The sequence below is a fragment of the Suricata suricatta genome, chromosome 8 (assembly GCF_006229205.1).
Source record: "Suricata suricatta isolate VVHF042 chromosome 8, meerkat_22Aug2017_6uvM2_HiC, whole genome shotgun sequence".
Classification (NCBI taxonomy): Eukaryota; Metazoa; Chordata; class Mammalia; order Carnivora; family Herpestidae; genus Suricata; species Suricata suricatta.
In genome coordinates, this window is record NC_043707.1 from 73372070 (window position 1) to 73392557 (window position 20488).

General features: G+C 36.7%; 1 protein-coding gene and 1 non-coding gene across 10 annotated transcripts in view; one reads left to right on the forward strand and one right to left on the reverse strand.

Moving 5' to 3' along the window:
• Window positions 1–2573: 2573 nt before the first annotated feature.
• Window positions 2574–20488, reverse strand: part of PRKACB (protein kinase cAMP-activated catalytic subunit beta) — a 113133-nt gene continuing 95218 nt past the window's right edge. For all 9 annotated transcript variants that reach the window (XM_029947706.1, XM_029947701.1, XM_029947702.1 and 6 more), the window contains 3 exons: window positions 19462–19584; window positions 10050–10214; window positions 2574–5868 (listed from right to left, as the gene is read on the reverse strand). In XM_029947706.1, the coding sequence (XP_029803566.1) occupies window positions 5743–5868; window positions 10050–10214; window positions 19462–19584 (414 nt within the window). In that variant the 3' untranslated portion in view covers window positions 2574–5742. The remainder of the gene's footprint in view (window positions 5869–10049; window positions 10215–19461; window positions 19585–20488) is intronic.
• On the forward strand, window positions 18760–18899 carry LOC115300481. The gene has a single exon (XR_003912659.1). It is a non-coding gene; the product is annotated as a U4 spliceosomal RNA (small nuclear RNA).

Consider the following 20488-nt stretch of genomic DNA (forward strand, 5'->3'; position numbering starts at 1 on the left):
AGTGCTGTTGAGTATCTTTCAAGGCATTCAGAACTGATTTGCTACTCAAGTTCTCTGACAGCGTACTTGAAAATTCACTGCATGCTAACCACTACACTTCTGGAAAATCTGTTTAAGCCTAGGTTCTCTTTGAATTGTGAAAAGATTATGTCTACTTCTACCTTTCACATAACCATATTTTCCACCTACAATGACATTATTAAGTGTGGTAGGCAGAATAATTTCTCCCTCTCTTCTCTCTGCCCCAGAGATGTTCATGTCCAAATCCCCAGAACTTGTGAATGTGATAGGTTATATGGTGGAGGGGAATTAAAGCTGCTCATTAGCTAATCTTAAAATGGGGTGAACAGCCTGGATACCTAGATGGCTCAATGTAATCACAAGGGTCTTTAAAAGTGACAGAGGGAGTCAGAAGAGGAGGTCAGAGGGATGTAGCTTAAGAAGGACTCAGCACAAAATTGCCAGCTTTGAAGACGGAGGGATGGGGTCACAGGTCAAAGAAAATGAGCAGCCTCTAGAAGCTGGAGAAGAGATTTTAAAGCCTCTAGAAAGAATACAGCTTTGCTGATACCTTGATTTTAACCCAAGGAGACTCAATTTTTGATGTCAAACTTCCAGAGCTGTTAGATAATAAATCTATGTTGTTTTAAGCCACTAAGCTTGTGGCAATTTATTATACAAGCAATAGAAAATTAGCACATTAGGGTAATTATTTGCTGTGAGCCTTACTAACAGTTGAATAATCAGATGGTGAACCAATTGGAGTTTCCTCGCCAACACTTTTCCTCATTCCCACTTTCCTTTTGGCCATTTCATTAACATTACCATTAACAGATGCACAGAGCTCTGAATTTAATGATTTGTTCAATTTTAGGTTATATTAGCAGTTTCAAAAAGACAGTTTGATGCCAAGAGTCAGCCTGACCCAGAGTTAGAAGTGGTTTCAGCCACCCACGCTTCCCCCATGCTTAGTAGCTAGTGTTTTCTTTTTCCTGCTTATATTCCATAAATGAATAGAAATAAGACAACAGGTACACTGATGTTTGTGACCACAACAACATACTTTTTTGTTTAGTTGGTTTTTGGGTATGGTAAATTATTTCAGTTTGGGCCAATTCTAAAGCATTTGAAGTGAGATCAATGCAAGCTTTTCACCGTGGGTACACCGCGTATGGAGGGGTGCACAACGGTGGGTGCACTAGTTTGTTAGCACAGCCATCACAAAGTGCCACACAGTGGGCAGCTTAAATAACAGAAATGTATTTTCTCACAGTTCTAGGGGCTACAGTCCAAGATCAAGGTGTCATTCAGGTTGACTTCTTTTGAAATCTCTCTCCTTGGCTTGCAGATGGCTGCCTTCCTCTTAGGTCTTCACATGGTCTTTTCTGGGTCTGTGTGTTCTATGTCCTAATGTCTTCTTAGAAATTCACAGTGGTATAGGATTAGGGCCCATCCAGACGACCTCATTTTACCCTAACTAAAGGTCCTACCTTCAAATACAGTCATATTCTGAATATCTCAACATAATGAATTCTGAAGGAACACAATTCAGCCCTTATCAGAGAGCCTTTATCAAAGGCCATTAAATAAGGCACAGAGAAGATGTTCAAGAAGGCTGAAATTAAAGTATTTAACTTCACATCCAATATTTGTGCAAAAGAGAAAATTTAAATGGATTTCAAATGATGATTTGGAGTGAGTGAAGATCTGTCTAGATTTTTATAATTAGTTGTATAAGAAAATGAGAAAATTGGCGTTTTGTATTAAGCCCTAAGAATGATAAAACAAACAAGAACTGGTATAAAAATAGTAAACATGGTGTTATAAAGTGCATCAATATTTGTAAATGTTTGCAGTAACAATGATAACAATAAAAAATGGTAAGGTGTTAAATACCTAAAAAATTATTTCTTGAGGTCAAGGACAACTGTAGAAACACATACGAAGCAATTGGCTAAAATTGGAAGAGTTAATAAGAACCTCAACAACTCTTTTGAAGAAAAGAGTAAAACCTCATAGTTCATCGTTCTAATATAAGGACGAGGGCTCATGCAGGGTGAGTTATTTAAATATGTAAATTTTCAACATCAAGTTACTGGTAGGTTAGACTTAGAAGTAGAAACACTTTTTAGGAACTATGGAAAGAATCTAGTGGTTTCCTATTATATACTTAGTTGGACTAGATTGGTGGACATTCTTCCCCTATTACTCTGTTCCCACCACCAAAGACCAGCCCAAATACATAAAGCAATCTAGGGGCGCCTGGGTGGCTCAGTTGGTTGAGCGTCCAGCTTCAGCTCAAGTCATGATCTCACAGATGTGGGTTCGAGCCCCACATCAAGCTCTGTGCTGATATTTAGCTCAGAGCCTGGAGTCTGTCTTCAGATACTGTGTCTCCCTCTCTCTCTGACCCTCCCCTGCTCATGCCATGTCTCTTTCTCTCTCTCTCTCTCAAAAATAAATAAAACATTAAAAAAATTAAAAAAACAAAAACAGAGCAACCTATAAGCATCATTGTTATCTGTGGAAAAGAAGTCAAGAGATGAGGGCATCAAATAGAACTCAAGACACCATTTTATCCTTTGAAGATACTTTAATTTTGCTGTTAGGATTAATTAAAAAACACAGCTGTTTTCAGCATTTCCTAGCTACAGTAGTGCATAGGAAATTCCATTCTAAACAAAGAAGTAATTAATGAAATAACAACACACCTTAACATTTACATTGATAGGTTACAGTTTACAAGGTGCTTTCACATACATTATTTCATTTGATTCTTACAACAAGCAGATAAAACAGTCAGTGGGAAAGAAAAATGATTTTTTTAGGCTTATGATGAGTATTTTCAGGCCAATGGGCAGTTAATACAAGAACATATCAAAAACAAGACAGCAATACCCACAAGCCACAATATCTTTTTTTGGTAGGTTGACAGTTTGATATCAATTGGATATTTAGCATCAGTGAAGGAGGAAGGAATCAAAACAGGCATACGATCCTTATGATATTCAAAAAATTGTAAGAACACTGTAAGAGATAAGGAGAAGAAAGATGCCCTAAAATATCAACTTACTGGGATTTACTTCAAAGCACATTATCCCTTTAAAATGTCCAATAAAAAGAATTTTGTCATGACTTGTGAACATTAGAAAAGACCTTAGAAACTGCCTAATGGATTCTTCCATTTTGTAGGTAAGAGAGCTGAGGCCAAGGTCATGCTGACTGTACCGAGCAGACGTCTCGACTCTGGGTCAAGGGGTCCTTCCTCGGCAATGCCATCTCCTTATTATTTACTGAGGAAAAACGTAATTTCTCCTGTTTCATATAATGTAATCTGAGGTTAAATACTGATTCATTCCACTGATTTCTTATTCAAGCTTTTATCCTGTTCTTGGCTAAATTGTGGCTGAAACTGGGAGTTTTATATAACTTGAAGATATTCTAATTCAGTGTACTTGATTGGTTGGAAATAGACTCCCTTGACATCCCTGAAAGCTTGCTCATGTCCTTTAAGTGGAGAGTGGGATGGGAATGGCTAAATAGCTCTCCAGACCAGTGTCAGCCTGGAGGTCACATGCCTACACAGATTCTACAGCAAGCTGTGGAGCGCAAGGAGTCCTTTTATTTAAAACATCTTTTTAGAACTTAGAGAAATCTTCTTAATTGCTAAAAACTAAAATGTAGTAATCAAATTGTCATCCCCATGATTTCTTAAAATAATTCTACAATAATATACAATAAAGCTACCATAGAATTTGTAGCATACATACAGATTACAACAATCAGCATGTTCTTGGGCCAAAAAAACCAATTAAAGTATTTTATATAAATGCTGCTTTAAATTTATTAACATGATGATATATATTTTTTGTCACATAAAACTCGATACAGCAAAGTATATCATATTTTTCTTGCACATTTTAAATATAAGTGGACCAACTGAAATCAGTATCAGCTTTTAAATGACATAACCATGCAGGAACACTTGACAACCAAAAGATGTACAGGTTGATGGAGAAAACATCCCAGACAAGCTTTTTCAATGTCTTCAAAGGTTTTACAAGAGTGTGGTACAGAGAAAAAGAAGTTGTCAGTGACCGGCACCAATAATGAAGCAAACAGAGTGCTTATATACATTAAGATCAGTTTGACTAAAAACAACTCAACTTTTATATGCATGTAAATTAATTATAAAAAATGAACACAGTTTATTTTCAACACTTTTGGTGTGTTGTTTTAAGATAGGTCACTGACACACGGAGAATAAACCAGATGGGAAAATTTAAAAGCAAAGAAAAAAATATTTAAAAAACGGAGTTAAGCCATGGATTCTCAACAGACATGGAATTAAATGTGCAAAACTGCTTGAAATTTCCACTAACGTTCCACTGATGTGATGTTGTTGGCAAAAAATAAAAAAGGAAATAAAACTCAAATACTAACATTATATCCACATGATCATACATGCCGTTTACTGAAAGAGGCTTGAAATTCTAACATATCTAAAACTATCACACCTCAAAATTAAAATACAGTTGTGGCAGTTTTAAGAACTTTGTCCCATTTCCTCATGGATGAGGCACAGGATGAACGCCGAAGCTACCACAGTGCCTCTCCCTCGGGCAGGCAGGTACGGCACCTGGAATAACCCGGTAACAACCTCTTTCGTCCTTAAAGGTGACAAAACAAAGCGAAGCAAAACAAACAGAAGAACCCCTCCTATAAATAAGAGTGTCTCTACACTGTTTACAAGTACCAAGCCATTTGTTACACTCAGCAGAGTGACTGTCCACATTAATGTTCTTTTTTAGCTCATTTTCCCCCCGTAAAACATTTACAATGAGGACTTATTAGAGAAATTAAAAAATTTGTCCCTTTCTTCATCAGTCACGTTCTGTTAAAATACTGGCTAAAACCCTTATGGAGAAGTGAAGGTGTAGGAATCTTAAAGCCCTAATCCCTACAGAAATGCTGGTACCAAGTGACGATCCATAGCTTTTGTCTCTCCTGTGAATGAGCCGCGTGTGTCACACTGCACAGGTGGTCACCTGGTCACTCATGGGGAGGAGGATACAAAAGGCGGTGAAGGGAAACAGAGCCTCTCATCTCTAGGAATCCTAATTGCTGGGGGAAGCTCCTCTGTATTAGTCTACCCAAATGTCTCGCCAGAGTGGTGAGTTCTACAAAAGTTATTGTTTTTTTTGTATTAAATTGCCTTGTTGATATGACATTCTGTCTTCAAAAACTGTCAAAAGGTTTTGGCAAAACTGAGTCTGAGCTACTCAAAGTAAAAATAATGATTGGAAGGATAGCCTCAAGCCATCGACCAACAAGAATAACGGCAAGAACTACCAAAGGCAACACTCACCCTTCCTTTCAAATATCACGGAGCCATAACACTGCCCATCTGAAATACCAACAAAATAAAATGGAGCACTGTTTGGAGAAAACCCGATGAACATGAAAAAGGAAGATGTGGGTGTGGGGAGGAGAAAGGCCCACCAGAGGGATGCGGGGAAGCGTCTAGGTGTGCGTCACGGCACAGACAATGCTTGCGTAGCGGTGCCTTGTTACACAGGTGGATGCAGAGCGCACACGGAGGACGGCGATGAAGACCTCACTCAGTCGCTGGAATGACGGAATTAGGTAACTGCTTCAACAAGGACGGTCTCGGCTCCCCCTCATCTCTCAAAAGACTGCAAAGACTGAGTGTGAGCTCTGATGTCATCTTGCTGCTCATCTTTAAAATTCAGAAAATTCTTTTCCACACTTTTCTGTTATAGAGACACGGATATCTTCTTCTTCATAGTCATCAAAGTTGCTGGTATCTCCAGAGCCTCTGAACTTTGGTATGAACGGTGCTTCAACCTGTAAGTGAGACAGAAAAATGAAGTGTCGTATGACGGTTTATCACAGGAAGAATATATTTGGTCTTCATCCTAATCGTGGGCACAGAGCTCCTTAAACTGTCGGATTTCCTAAGTGTTGTGTTAATGAGGTGACTTTCGGAAAGCCCCTAGGTAACTAAGGATGAGCGCTGCTTAGACACTCGGAACATTCCGTCTCACCTCTAACCTCCAGGAGGGGAGGGGCTGGAGATGGAGTTCAGTCACCAATGGTCAATGATTTAATCACGCCTACCTAATGAAGCCTAAGACTTCAAGAGGATGGGGTACGGAGAGCTCCCAGCTGGTGAACAAGTGGGGGCTGGGGGAGAGTGGCGTGCTTGGAGAGAGCAGGACGCTCTGAGCCCCTTCCCCATAGCTTCCTTTATGCATCTCTTCCATCTGGCTGTCTCTGCGTTACATTCTTTTATAATAATAATAGTGAGTAGGTTCTGAGTTCTCTGAGCTGCTCTAGCAAATTAATTGAACCCTAGCAGGGGTTTGCGGAAACTCCCTGATCTAAAGCTGCTTAGGTGCCTAGACTTGCAATCAATGTCTGCAGTGGTGGAGGGTGGAGGGCGCTCTTCTGGGACTGAGCCCTCAGCCTGTGGGGTCTGCAGCTACCTCCAGGATCAGCGTTAAGGACTGACTTAATTGCATGGTGGTGTGAGGAAAAAAACCCAAACCCACAAATATTGAAATAAGAAAGAGGAAAAATGAATGCTTGAGAGTTTCCAAACACTAAGGAAAATAAATTCCCACCATTACTATATGATAGCATCCTTACATGTGTTTGAGTCCCTAAATGATAACAGCATTAGGAAAAGCAGCCAACAGTAGGTTTGCTATTAATCTCAACATTTTGATTCAAGGAATGGTACAATACTTAAGAGAGTTCTAAGATAATTAACTGTTGGAATCAAAATGCTGGCACTTTAGGTTATAGAACTCCAGGTTTCCCTGGATCAGTTCCTTCTTTCTTTCTTTTTTTTAATGTTTATTATAACAGAGAGAGACAGAGGACGAGTGGGGGAGGGGCAGAGAGAGAAGGAGACACAGAATCTGAAGCAGGCTCCAGGCTCTGAGCTGTCAGCACAGAGCCCGATGCAGGGCTCGGATCCACAGACTGAAATCATGACCTGAGCTGAAGTCAGACGCTTAACCGACTGAGCCACCCAGGTGCCTCTCAGTTCCTTATTTCTAAAGCCTTTATTTTTTTATTCTTTTCCTTAATTCCTTTCTCTTGAGGTTACAGACAATTCTTAGATATACTTTTCTTTCTTTAAAGTTAGGCTCTAGGCCAAAATGAAGCCTGAACTCATGCCCTGGAGATCAAGAGTCTCATGTTCACTGACGGAGCCAGCTAGGCACTCCTCTTAATCTTCCTTTTTTTAATTTCAAAGTTTATTTTGTTTAAAATATCTAGCTATCAAAACTTCCTGGGAAGTTGGAAAGAAACATGTCTCTTTTAGAAAAACAGCATTGTTAAATTCTGAACATTTTTTCTCCTTGGATCCTAAAATTAAAATGGTTTCCCTTTATTTAAAATATGGACTTTATTAAGATTATTAGGCGCACTGATTATGTTTGAGGAAAATATTTTAATTTTTAGATAGTAATCTCTATGCCCAATGCGGGGCTTGAACTCACGACCCCCAGATCAAGAGTCGGATGCTCCACAGACTGAGCCAGCCAGGTGCCACTGAGGAAGATATTTTAAAAGCTGAAAACATACCACTGTAATTTGCATAGTATTTATACTGTTTACAAATAATTTTACACATTGTCGTTTCATTTCTTCCCCCAATATAACACTGTGAGGGAGTCAGTGTTATTCCCATTTTACAGATTAGAAAACAGAACTCGCATGACCGGTAAGTGGCTAAAGCAGGTCCCAAATTCATGATCCCTTACTTCTGGTACAGAGCTCTTTCTGATATTACACCAGTGGTCTCCAAGGTTCTTTGATTTATATGCTTTTCATTAAAACATTTTTGAGTATGTATCACCAATATCTATGTGATTATAAACTATTTACACAGACAGCTATATGATGATAAGGCATACACACAAAGAAGACATTTAGAAAGAACAAGGTAAAAGAGAAGTAGGAGTGGGATCACCTTTTTGTTGGCCAGCGTGCTGCCTTGCGAACCTGCTCTGGGGCTACTGTTCTGCACCGTGCAGAGGGTCAGCTACGCGAAGGGCAATTTACGCTCGCATCTATTGGGATAATCTCTAAACGTATTGTGATTGCACAGTTTGAGTTGTCCTGGCCTCTTTCTCCTGTTTCGTGTCTTTCTGCTTTGGCTCTTTCATTCACTGCTCATGAATGCTTGGTCAGAGAATAACGAAGACTACAGAAGCTATGCACACTATCATTTTTTACTGCTGTGCATAGTTCTAATAGAGATGATGTTAAAATGAATGGCTACATTGAAGTCCTGAATTATTTCTATTTATAAATTATCCAGGGATCCCAAGTTCAATTCTGTTGATAGGTAAGATTTGCTGTTCATCGATCTGTTCAGTACTATAACCTGTCTGCTATCGGGTGCTACTTCCTGGCAGAGAAGCTGTTCACACCAAGTCAAGCCCTCTGGAAAGCACGTGATCTCTGAATGAGCAGCAGCAGCTTCGTTTTACTCTGCTTTAAGAATAACTGTAAGGAGCGTCTGGGTGGCTCAGTTGGTTGAGCATCCAAGTCTTGATTTCGGCTCAGGTCATGATCCCAGGGTCATGAAATTGAGCCCCACATCAGGCTCAGTGCTGAGCATGAAGCCTGCTTGGGATTCTCTCTCTCTTCTCCTCTGCCCCTTACTCCCAACTCATGCTCACTCCCTCTCTCTCTCAAAATAAAAAATAAAATACTAATAAAATGAGCAAACCTCATGCAAACCTAATAATTAATGCTGTATTCAGATATATTTAACAGAAAGATAATGTAAACAGTGATAATTACTGGGGGATATGGATGATTTTATAAGAAAATAGAAATTTCTGAAATTGACTAAAGAGGCAAAAACTTAAAAAGACCAATATCCAAAGAAAAATTACTTTGTTATAATTTCCTAGTAATAAATACAAATTAATTCTTATCTTCCTTATGAGATACGGAGACTACTGCACTCATATTGTTTTGGTCTTTGCTGCATTATTAAATTCTGTTAATGCTTTGTTTTTATATTCTTTTCCAAAAGATATAAACTAGAAAATCTGTGCTATTAATATTCAATTATAGCATTTACATTTTTTTCCCGAAGGAAATTCACTCATGTGGCTGCATAGCATTATTGAATATGGCAAGTCTCTGACACATTAGAAGTTTTGGTTTTATGAAAAAGAAAGAAAAAATTAAATACATTCAAGATGACAACACTTTATAAATAGATTATTTTTAACTAGGCATTTGAGAAGCAATGTAGAGAGGAAAAGTAACTCAGCACAGTAAAATCTTTCTTAAATGTCTCAATCTGTTACAAAGGTAAAGTGATAAAGCCTGAAAAATATCTGATGAATCTAGCTATTAAATGTTATTAAATCCAGCTGCTTGCCAATTCCAGGTAGGAGAATATATTTGCTTATATTTGTCTTTCTACTATGGCTTCACATCAGTTTTGAAATGCAAACCCTTAGGACACTGTCTACTGAATAATTGCATTAATATTGTGAAGAGGAAGAGGCAAGCGTAGGAAAAATTTGACACAGAACATTTCAGATTGGGGGGCCTGGGTGGCTCAGTCAGTTAAGCATCCGACTCTTGATTTTGGCTCAGGTCATGATCTCACGTTTTGTGAGATTAAGCCCTGCATTGGGCTCTGCGCTGACAGCATGAAGCCTGTTTAGGATTCTCTCCTTCTCTCTTGGCCCTTCCCATGTGTGCGTGCTCTCTATCTTTCAAAATAAATAAGTATTAAAAACACAACATTTCAGATTGATGGTCAAAATAGGATATGTTTTCTCTTTTATCAAGTAGTAAACTGATTTTTTATCTTTAAACTCATTTTTAAGTTGTGGGCTGGAAAGGTCCCTTAAGTCCTGCATAGGATAAATTCAAAGGTAAAAAAAATTAAAACCATGTGGTAAGTTGAAAATACTTTTTACTACATATAATTTAAATACCAACTTCCAAAAGTTTTTAAATTAAGGGAAGAAATGGCTCACCTTCCTCTGGTAAATAGCAATCCAATCTGTTGTGGCAAACCACTTGTGAGTTTTTATATCACTCACGCCATTCTTCAGGTTTCCAAACCGTTTCGTCAGATCCACCTGCAGCAGGTTCCTTAGAAGGTCCTTGAGATCCGAACTGAAGTGCGATGGGAATCGGACCTATATGAACACACCATGTGGTGAGACTCACATCCCAGTGGTTACCGTGGCCTCCCCTTCAAACAGACCATAGACCGCTGAAGAAAATGCTTTAAAGGGTTAATAGATTCATTTCTGAACTCCTTGAATTTTGACTGTGGTTCTCTACAAGTGCTACCATCACCTTATAACTTGTACTGCATGTCATGACATTACCTCAGTGGATCTTCATTGAGTTATGTTGTAATATTTGTGTATGTCTGTTTCCCCTAGATCATGAGCTTCTGGGAGAAAGGTACTGTGCACATTTTATGTTTTTATTTCCAGAATTTATTGTGCCATTTCAAATAATGTAGTTCATCTAGCTAACGAACTATATCTGGCACCTAGTTATATCTGTAGGTGCTAGATATATAGCAATGAGCTACGACACACTTGGTGAATATGGTATTAACTCTCTTCTAAAGATGGAGAAACTAGGATTCACAGACATTGTATGAGTTACCCAATCATTGGATTATAAAGTGGCAGAGCTGGGACTAGAAATCTAGTGACGATACCTAGCCTCATAAATTTTGTTCTTTATTACAATGTCTTTAAATATATACAACTCCTTAACTAAAATATTCTGAGGTTTAAAAAGCTCATCATGATATGCATTCTCATATTCTTCAAGTAGAAACTAAATCATGAGCATGCAAAGCTAGACTCTATGGCGAAGCGAGACTCAGAACTATAGTTTCCTGACAGCCATTTATGCTATTCTGTAAATAAATGCTTCTCCAAGTGTGGTCCTAGGACCCATTTTCATCAGAGTCTGTTGGAGGTGTAGAGGACAAAAATGCTGATTCCTGGGGCTTACTTCAAATGACTGGGGCACTGGGTCTGAAATTCTGAACTTTTATCTCCATTCATGAAAGCTCGAGAGGCACTATTTGCAACTCTGTTCACTACTTTGTGCAGAAGTTTTATTTTCTCTCCTAGGGACAGGTCAAAAAAATTTTAATGTAGATAATAAACTAAAATCATCATCTTGCTAGAGGAAAACTGAACTTTGTGTCCAACAACCAAGGACCATTTGAAGGTTGAATAGCTAATAACTGAATAGGATTTGGGATCAACTCAAATAAATTAGTAACTAAAAGCCTCATTTTTGTAAAGCCTGTATTACCACAGATTATAAGAGGGTTTATATTTCAAAAAAGAAAAAACAAGACACATGAATTGCTACCTTCTTTAGTTTTTACTTCCAAAAGTCAAGTTTTATTAATACAATGGCTTATTAGAAAGTTAGGCACTGTGCTAAACTTTATGTGCGCTGGCTTATAAAAACCAAAACATAACATTAAGGTAAGGTAAGGTAAGGTAAGGTAAGGTAAGGTAAGGTAAACATGGTAATATCACCATTTTACAGGTGATAACAATTGAAACAGACACCAACTAAGTACTTTGCCTAAGATTACAGAACTAAAAAGTGGTAGAGCTACAATCCCAAACCCGGTACTCTTGGCTCCAGAGTATACCCTTAATTATTCTATACTGTTTTTCATGATTCAATAACCTGAAAATAGTTATTGTCAAGACACCTCTAAAGGACTGAAATTTTCATCTTAAAAATATTTGCTGCATATTTCCTCACTTATCCTACTTGGAGTAGAAACTAGAGATATGGGGTATTCAAAAGGCATACTGTCTAAAAATAACATGACTTATTTTTATGGTGGTTATATTCCAACTTTGCTTAGATTCCAAAGAAGTAGCTTATTTGAAGTAGAGCTATCTTTGTTTAGAATAGAGTCTGCATGAACTGTTCAATTTAATGTGCCAGTTCTTCTCCCTTTCATGATGTTCAGAATGGTAGACAATAATGTACTACATATGCATTATCTTCTGGGGGCGCCTGGGTGGCTCAGTCAGGTAAGCGTCAAACTCTTGGTTTTGGTTCAGGTCATGAACTCATGGTATGAGTTCAAGCCCCACGTCAGGCTTGAAGTTTGGAACCTGCTTGGAATTCTCTCTCTCCCTCTCTCTGACCCTGCTCTTGCTCATGCTTCCGCTAGCTCATTCTCTTGCTCAAAAAGAATTAAATAAACTTAAAACAATTATCTTCTGAGGGGTGCCTGGGTGACTCAGTTGGTTAAGCATCCAACTAAGTTCAGATCATGATCTCATTGTTTGTGGGTTTGAGCCCCACACTGCTCTCTGTGCTGACAGCTCAAAGCCTGGAGCCTGATTCGGATTCTGTGTCTCCCTCTATCTCTGCCCCTCACCCACTCATACTGTCTCTGTCTCTCAAAAATAAATGTTAAAAAGTTTTTAAAAAAATTATCTTCTGAATTCAGGTCATGTGCAATAGAATGCCTAAGGATTATATACACCTAAATAGAGTAGATCTTTTGGAATGCAGATAAAGCCTTAGTCTTGGATTAATGTCTGTGTGTATCTTTGTAAACTTTAGAACAGTGATTCTCAAATGGGGGACTATAGTAGTAGATGATGGTAGACATCTGTCATTTGGAAACCTTATCATATGATAGACATATATCCTCTTCACCTTCATATCACAATTCTTCTTCCCCAGAGATTCTGATAGGTAGCCCACCTCGCATAGTAAGCATGTTAATGATGAGAATCTGTCATATCCTTTAAGTCTACTGAAGGAGAAATAATTTACAATCATTGTGAATGTATTTTTTCTACGATTGTTCTGAAATGTAATCAGAAATGTAGTTTTTTTGTTGATTTCAATTTCCAAAGAGCCATGTTGATTCATCAAACTGAAATTAGCAAAAACCAGAACATGACTTAAACACAATTATGTTTCAGGTGCAAGACTTTACTTCTAGTATGTTAACTTAGAAACACCAAATGTTTCTATAATGGGAAGAACACTAATTTTTCCTTCAAAACTGTATTAAGTATTATTCCTATTATTATTATTGATTATAACTGTTGTAAAAATTGAAATCAGAATCCTAGAATATTGGAGCAAAGGGCGTTTTAAATTTAATTTAATCCAAATCTTCATTTTAAGATAAGGAACCCAAGCTCCAGTGAGGTTACCAACTCAGTTTCATTTTTGGGAAAATAACTTAATCCTCCTGACTCCTACCTCTCTTTGCCAGTCCATTATGGGGCAAACAATGTGAAAGTAGCTATAAAGAGCCAGATGTGGAAAAGAAAAAGTCTGGACCCATTAAACCATTAGATCATTGGAAACTGGCATTATTTAACATGAAAGAGGTGTTTGTGCAATATATACTTCCTAGAGTATTTATTTGGTCTTTTTTGCCTAATATTTCCTGTTTAGGATTCTTTAACAACCTTTAGGGACTAAGTTACTTCTGAGTTCCTAATAATCCTATTCATGAGAATAAATCTATTTCTACAATGAAGTATAGACATCAGAACAAGCTTTTGACATATAGTGTGTATCAAAACAGTCTGTGATAATTTAAACAAATATAAGATGTTTAGAATACACAGATGACAAACTGAGTCAGTATGTCTGAGAGTGAGTGTCCACTTAATGAAAGCTTCATGAAAGCAGAGACCATAACTAATTTACTGTATCCAGCACTGTCTGGCATATAATATGAACTCAATGAATATTACATGAATGCATGAATTAGATTAAAATCTGAGAAATAATGGTCAAACACTTTCTATGTGCTAGGCACCAATGTGCTTGGGATACAGTAGTAAACAAAATAAGACAGAGTTCTACCTTCACAATTCACATCCTAGTGAGGCACAGAGATGACAGATGACGATTTGGCAACAAGAGCAATCATTTAAAAATGTTGTCATCCTATCACACCTCACAAAGTCTTGCATTATAAGGTCTTTGATTTTTACTCTGAAGAAAATGGGGGAATCATTGCAAGTTTCTGGAAGGAGTAACAGGATCTAATTTAACATTTTTAAAGAACCACTCTAGTGACCCAGAAGAAAGCAGTATCAGTGGAAGTGGTAAGAAGTGTCTGAATTCTATATATATGCTAAAGACAGGTAAAGATAGAGCCAAAATGGTTTTCCTGTGCGTTAGATATGGAGTGAAGACTCCAGGGTATCTTTGCCTGAGCAACTGAAAGGATGGTGTTGCCCTCAACTGAGATGGGAAGAGCAGTGGGAGGAACAGATTTGCTAGGGAAAACAAAAATCTGTTAGTTTTAGACAGACTGAATTTAAGATATCAGATACCTGAATGGAGATCTCAGGAAGTTGGCTACATGAGTCTGCAACCCAAGAGTCAGGTATGGACTGAAAAAGTGAATTTGGAAATTGTCAGTAGGCATTTAAAGTCATGAAATTGGATGAATCCACCAATGGAGGAAGTGCAGAGAAAGAAGAGGACCAAGGCAAGGAGGATCGACAAGGAAAGATCAGTAATGCAGAATAAAACTAAGATTGTGAAGAGTCACTGAAGCCAGGTGAACAAATAATAAATGAACTATCGAACTAAATTCAATTTCTGGCCTTGCCACAAACTACCTTTTAACTTTGGGCAGTTCTGACTCTTGATTTACCTACATACAGGATAAGGGAATTAAATTGAATAAAATTGAATATTCTTACCATCTCAAAAATTCCACCAGCCTATCACTTCAGTAGAAAGAGTACCTGGGCTCCATTCCCAACTCGTTATATACATACGCATATTCCTATGTGTGAGGGCATATTCTTTCACCTTTCTGGTCTTAGTTACCTCATCTATAAAATGATGAAAGTATACTGCATCCCCCAGGTATGAAAAGAAATTAGGTAATTTTTATGAAACTGATGCAAGGCACTAATTCAATACATTTTTAATTTTTTCAGCTTTTCTATTAGAATAATCATTTAGGGATCTGAAGCCGACTTTTGAATCAAAGAAGGAACTTGGAAGACTGCAATATCTATCATTAGGTTCTAGACTAGTTGGTGCTAGAAACATTGTTCAGGGAATGCAAGACGTTCCTTCTTCTTGTCTCATGCTCCACCTGTTCATTTATAGAAAAAGCACTTTCTTCTTTTGGTACTTAAATCTGGTAGAGTGAGGGAGAAAAAGGACAACTATGACCCTGTTTTATAAGGACAGCACTGTAAATATAGCTGATACCTTAAATAACTTCATCAAATTACATTATGTAATATGTTAAAACAACTATGAAATTCACTCTGAATTAAGCAAACTTGATAGAAATATTGATTCTGTTTAAAGCACTAGTTATACATATTTTTAGGTTTATTTATTTGGAGAGAGAGAGAGAGAGAGAGAGAGAGAGAGAGAGAGAGAGAGAGAGAGAGAATGAGCATGGGAGGGTCAGAGAGAGAGAATCCGAAGCAGGCTCCACAATGTCCATGATAAAGTCCGACGGGAGGCTCGCACTCATGAACCACAGATCATGACCTGAACCTAAACCAAGAGTTGGCCACTTAACTGACTGAGCCACTGAGGCACCCCTCAGCACTGGTTATAAAGTCTTGTACATTTTTATTTTAGGAAAGATTAATATTTTCTAAAAAGAGGAAGCTATATCCATGAAGCAAATCTGATCATGTTGTTACCATATCCATACCCAGGGATTTAAATTCACTAACTGCTTTACTTTTTGCTTTTTTTTTTCTTTTTAGTTTTAGAAATAAAATAAGACCAAAATCAAATTTGTCTACACTCAGCTTAATCACAGAATTACAAAGCTGGTCTTTGAAGAAGAAGGGACAATTTTTACTGCTATTCTACAAGTGACAGGGAGATGGTTTAACTAGTCACATTACTTTTTTGCATTGGGATAAAATTTATGGGCTTAAATGACTCAGAAGAGTTTGCACACAGCCAGCAAACAATAATCTGTTAGAGCTTCTGTCCACAAGCATGCTGGAATAAATTTTTAAAATTTACCTTCCCAAATTAAGTATAGGTGTTTTTTTAGGTTTATTTCTTTATTTTGGGAGAGAGGGAGAGCATGCAAGAGCAGTGTAGGGGTAGAAAGAGAGGGAGAGAGAGAATCCCAAGCAGGCACCATGCTGTCAGTGCAGAGCCTGATGCAGAGCTCAATCTCTTGAATCATGAGATCATGACCTGAGCCAAAATCAAGCCAGACTCTTAACTGACTGAACTACCCAGGTGGCCCAATTTAAGTAGAGTTCTAAGAAATCTGTATCCCAGTAACAAATTTATCTAGCAAAGATGAGCATATACATTAGTAAATTTTTCAAAAGGCATAACAACTTTTTATACATTAGGCTTTCTATAGATATGGTACCAACCTCCACACTGTCTCAAAGGACTTGAGGAAATCAGCCTGGGTCTTATACATAAAAAGAAAGATCCAGTACATTTAAAAAATACTTATAAGATTACTACCACAACTGTGGGCTCTCTGATCTGTTCTCTTACTTATGCAGAAACAATGGTAGTTAGGAGAAATCTACGTTTATCATAGAGGACCATTACCTACCCAATCCTCATTTCTTCCATTGCAAAACAAGTTGCCCAAAAGACCACTAAAGTAAGGACTGTCTCAAAGCAGGTATTAAGAAGGCTTTTGAATGACCACAGCAAAGTGTTAAAAAATGGCCTGGGTTTTAGGGAAATGGTAAAACTGCTTTTGAATTTTATGAAAATGACTACTGAGTTATCTAAGTTTCTTAAAGTATAGCCATAACTAAATAGAAATGTTTTAATTTCTCCAGAAGCATCAACAACAGCATCTTAGAACATGTACGGTGGTATTTCTACGTATGTGTATGTTATTTAGGAAACAGAATTGTGCAGAAAAGAGCTAATATAGCAGGCTTAGGACTGTTACCTTTAATGAAGGCCTGCTTGCAAGTTTAGCCGTGGGCAGGCATCTGGGAGTTGGCATGGTAACAGTTCCTCACACGGATATGAAACTTGCCGTAAATAATATGAGTGGTTCACTGTACCTAAATTATTTGTACAAACAAAATGGCTAGTGCTGAACGTCTACTTTTCTCTGTGAGTGTGCTAGGTAGAGGGTGTATATGTGATCCAATAAAATCCTTGAGCACTGAGCCTCTAATGAGCTTCCGTGGTAGACAACATTTACCCATGTTGTCTGGAGGGATTAAGTTCACCTTTTATCACTCCACTAGGAAAAGACTCTTGGAAGCTTGGGCTTAGTTTCCTCTAGACACTGACCCACGAGCCTTTCCTTTTGCTGAGTGTACTTTGTATCTTTTTGTTGTATAATAATGAAGGTACTCGTTACAACATAAGGGCTTCATTTCTTGAGTATTACTATATGTTGACGTCTGTGAGTCTTCCTAGAAAATCACCTAACCTGGGAATTTGGGCTTTGGGGACCCCGATACAGAAAGGAATAGCCATTTGGCTGCTAATCAATTACCCTTCATGTCAATGTGAATTTCCTTTCAGGAAAAAATGAACTGACTCTTTGATCACTTTATATATGTATGTTTACAACTTTATGTTTTGTATAGTGTCTCCTTGTACATTTTTGGTGCTCATTAAAAGTGGAATAATATTTATTTTATATATAATAGAATTTGTTTTAAATTATGTAAGTGAAGGACTCAAAGTTATGGCTTCCACAATAGCTGTTACATGACTGCCTTATTTGCAAGTATCATTTTTGAACACAATGTTAACTTATATATTTCTAAGAGTGACACAGCTAAATGGAGTTGCTGTAGAAACCATACTGATTCTTGTTATAGAATATATGACACTGAAGTATAGAATTTAAAGACTATATGCAGAAGCAGTATATATGTTGCTAAGAAATGTCAAATTTAATGTGAAAATTATTAAGACTTTTCTGTCAACTGTGCATTTTAAACCAGAACCTTGATATTGCATGAATAATTTGACATTTAAAATACCACCTCCTCCTTTTTTAAAGGCAAAATATGTGTGGGAGAGAATCTAACAAGCTGATTGATCATCTTTCTGTACATTTAAAAATACCAACTTGAGTTAAAATATTGTAATAGAGAAAATAGCAATCTAATTTTCAAACATATGTATTTCAGTGAATTAATCACTTCATTAAATACATTTTATTTTAGTTTTGATGTTACTGCTACCTATAATCTATGGCTTCAGAATGGAAAGATTTAATCAATATAAAATGTTGCATATAATAATAACACACTTTTTGTAAAGCAGCAAAAATAGTTATGATTGAAACATGTATTTTAAAATGATATATCATTCAAATCATTAAAGATTTTAAATACAAATATAGGATTCATAAGACCAAAATTTGGTTTTTAATGACTTGAACAATTAAAAAATTTAAACATTAGTTATTCTTCAATTTGGCTTTTATTTACTAACCAGAAAGATAACAATACTTTTGTAATGTGGACAGAGATAAATTCCAGTTTGGATTTGAGTGTTGAAACAGATGACTTTATTGGGAATGGCGAATATGATTTTATGTTCATAGTGTAAATTCTAGAGATCAGTTAATGGCAATATTCTGCTTTCATGAGCTCTACTTTAAGAGTGAAGGAGAAGAAGGAAGAAAATAACTTCCTATCCAATATGGGAAGAGGTAATCTGGCGCCTTTAGTTAGAAACAGTAGTACGCCAAGCTTTGCGCGGTGGCAGTACCACAGCCAATGAGGTTTATCCGAGGTGTGCTTATTGCTAATTGAAAAACAATAGTACACCAAACATCCTATCCTATTTCTAAATAAGTGAAGAAAAATATCAGATACTGTGGTAAGATAAAATTTTATGTTGCCATTCTTCTAATAAGGTGACAAGGATTTAAACAGTTAGGATTATAGAATATATACAGATATATAAATATCGTTTCTCTCAATTTCCATTTCATAAAGGCTTATCTATTTTGTATTTACTTCCAATTTTGTGGTGTTTGATATAACTCAAGTCTTTCCTCAAAAAAACAAAGTGATATAAAAACAGCCCCTAAAACTTCTCTCCAAGGGGATACCCACATGAAATAACTAACAATTTTTACTTATTTAAAGAAATAGAGAATGAGAGGTATGATCCTGTATTTTATAAGTGATAAAAAGAAAACTGCTTTATCTTTTTGCTAATTTGTTTGTAAAACTGCCTCATTTTCTTAAGAAACTTAAATGATTTAATGTTTATTTTGTTATCTTAAATGAATGCTAGATACAAAGACAGCAACTATGGATATTTTTGTATTTTTCCCAATTTAGGGTAATTATTCTGATGACCTCAAATGGTTTTAATCTATAAAGCATACATTTCATTATAGAAATCATGAATAATAGAGGGATACTAAAATGTATTACTTACCTTTCCAGAAACAATCTTTTCATAAATCTGAATCGGCTGGTCTGCAAAGAATGGGGGGTAGCCAGCTGCCATTTCATAGATTAACACTCCTAACGCCCACCAGTCCACTGCCTTATTGTAGCCCTAAGACAAACCAGCGGCAAATGTCAATTATTACTCAATCTACTCAGAAGGGAATAAAGTCATAGATGATTCAAAATGATCTTCACGCATATGAAATTTGTTACAGAGCAGTTGCTGAGTGGCTACTCAGGATAGAATAAAAAATGAAAAAACAGATCAGATCACATTTGAATTAAACAACAGGGAAAACTTCCAGATATTGGATATATTCCAATTATATTGGAACTGGAAATATTATTAAATCTTATTCCTAAAATCATTAAGACTATTGTAGACAATAAATATCCCCTAATTAACTGGGATAATTTAGTTGGTGCTCAATAATGGGAAGGGCGTTGCTAAATTACCTTTTCAAGTCCATTCTAGGTCCATAACCTTATAAATCAAGTTTTCTAGAGAATTCGTAGAAAGGCCAAAGGTTTTTAAACAAAATGGTAGATACTGGACTTCATAGTAAACAGTGGAGTCAACTTCAAAATACTCTATATTGTTGGCGTTAGGAGGGTGATTATTCTCGTCCATTTCACAAGATCTTAATGAAAGCTACAAGTTTAGTTTAGAGCCTAACAAATGTAAATATATAAGTTTACTTTAGCTATCCTACTATATTCTTATCTCTAAAAGGTATACGGAACAGATAACTAATTCAAGAGGTTTTTGTTAGGACTTTATCAAATAAAAGGAAATAATGTACATAATGTAAATAATAATGTAAATAATGTTGATTCTAAACCAACTGTACAATTCTAAAGTTCTTTTTATTTTTTTAATATTAAAGTTGCTAAAATTAAGAACTAGCAGTATTTATAAGAAAATAAAAATAAAATATTAACATGTTTATATAAAGTTGGTTATCAAGTATGATCAATGTCAGCCAGCACAAAAGATTATGGGGAAAAAACTC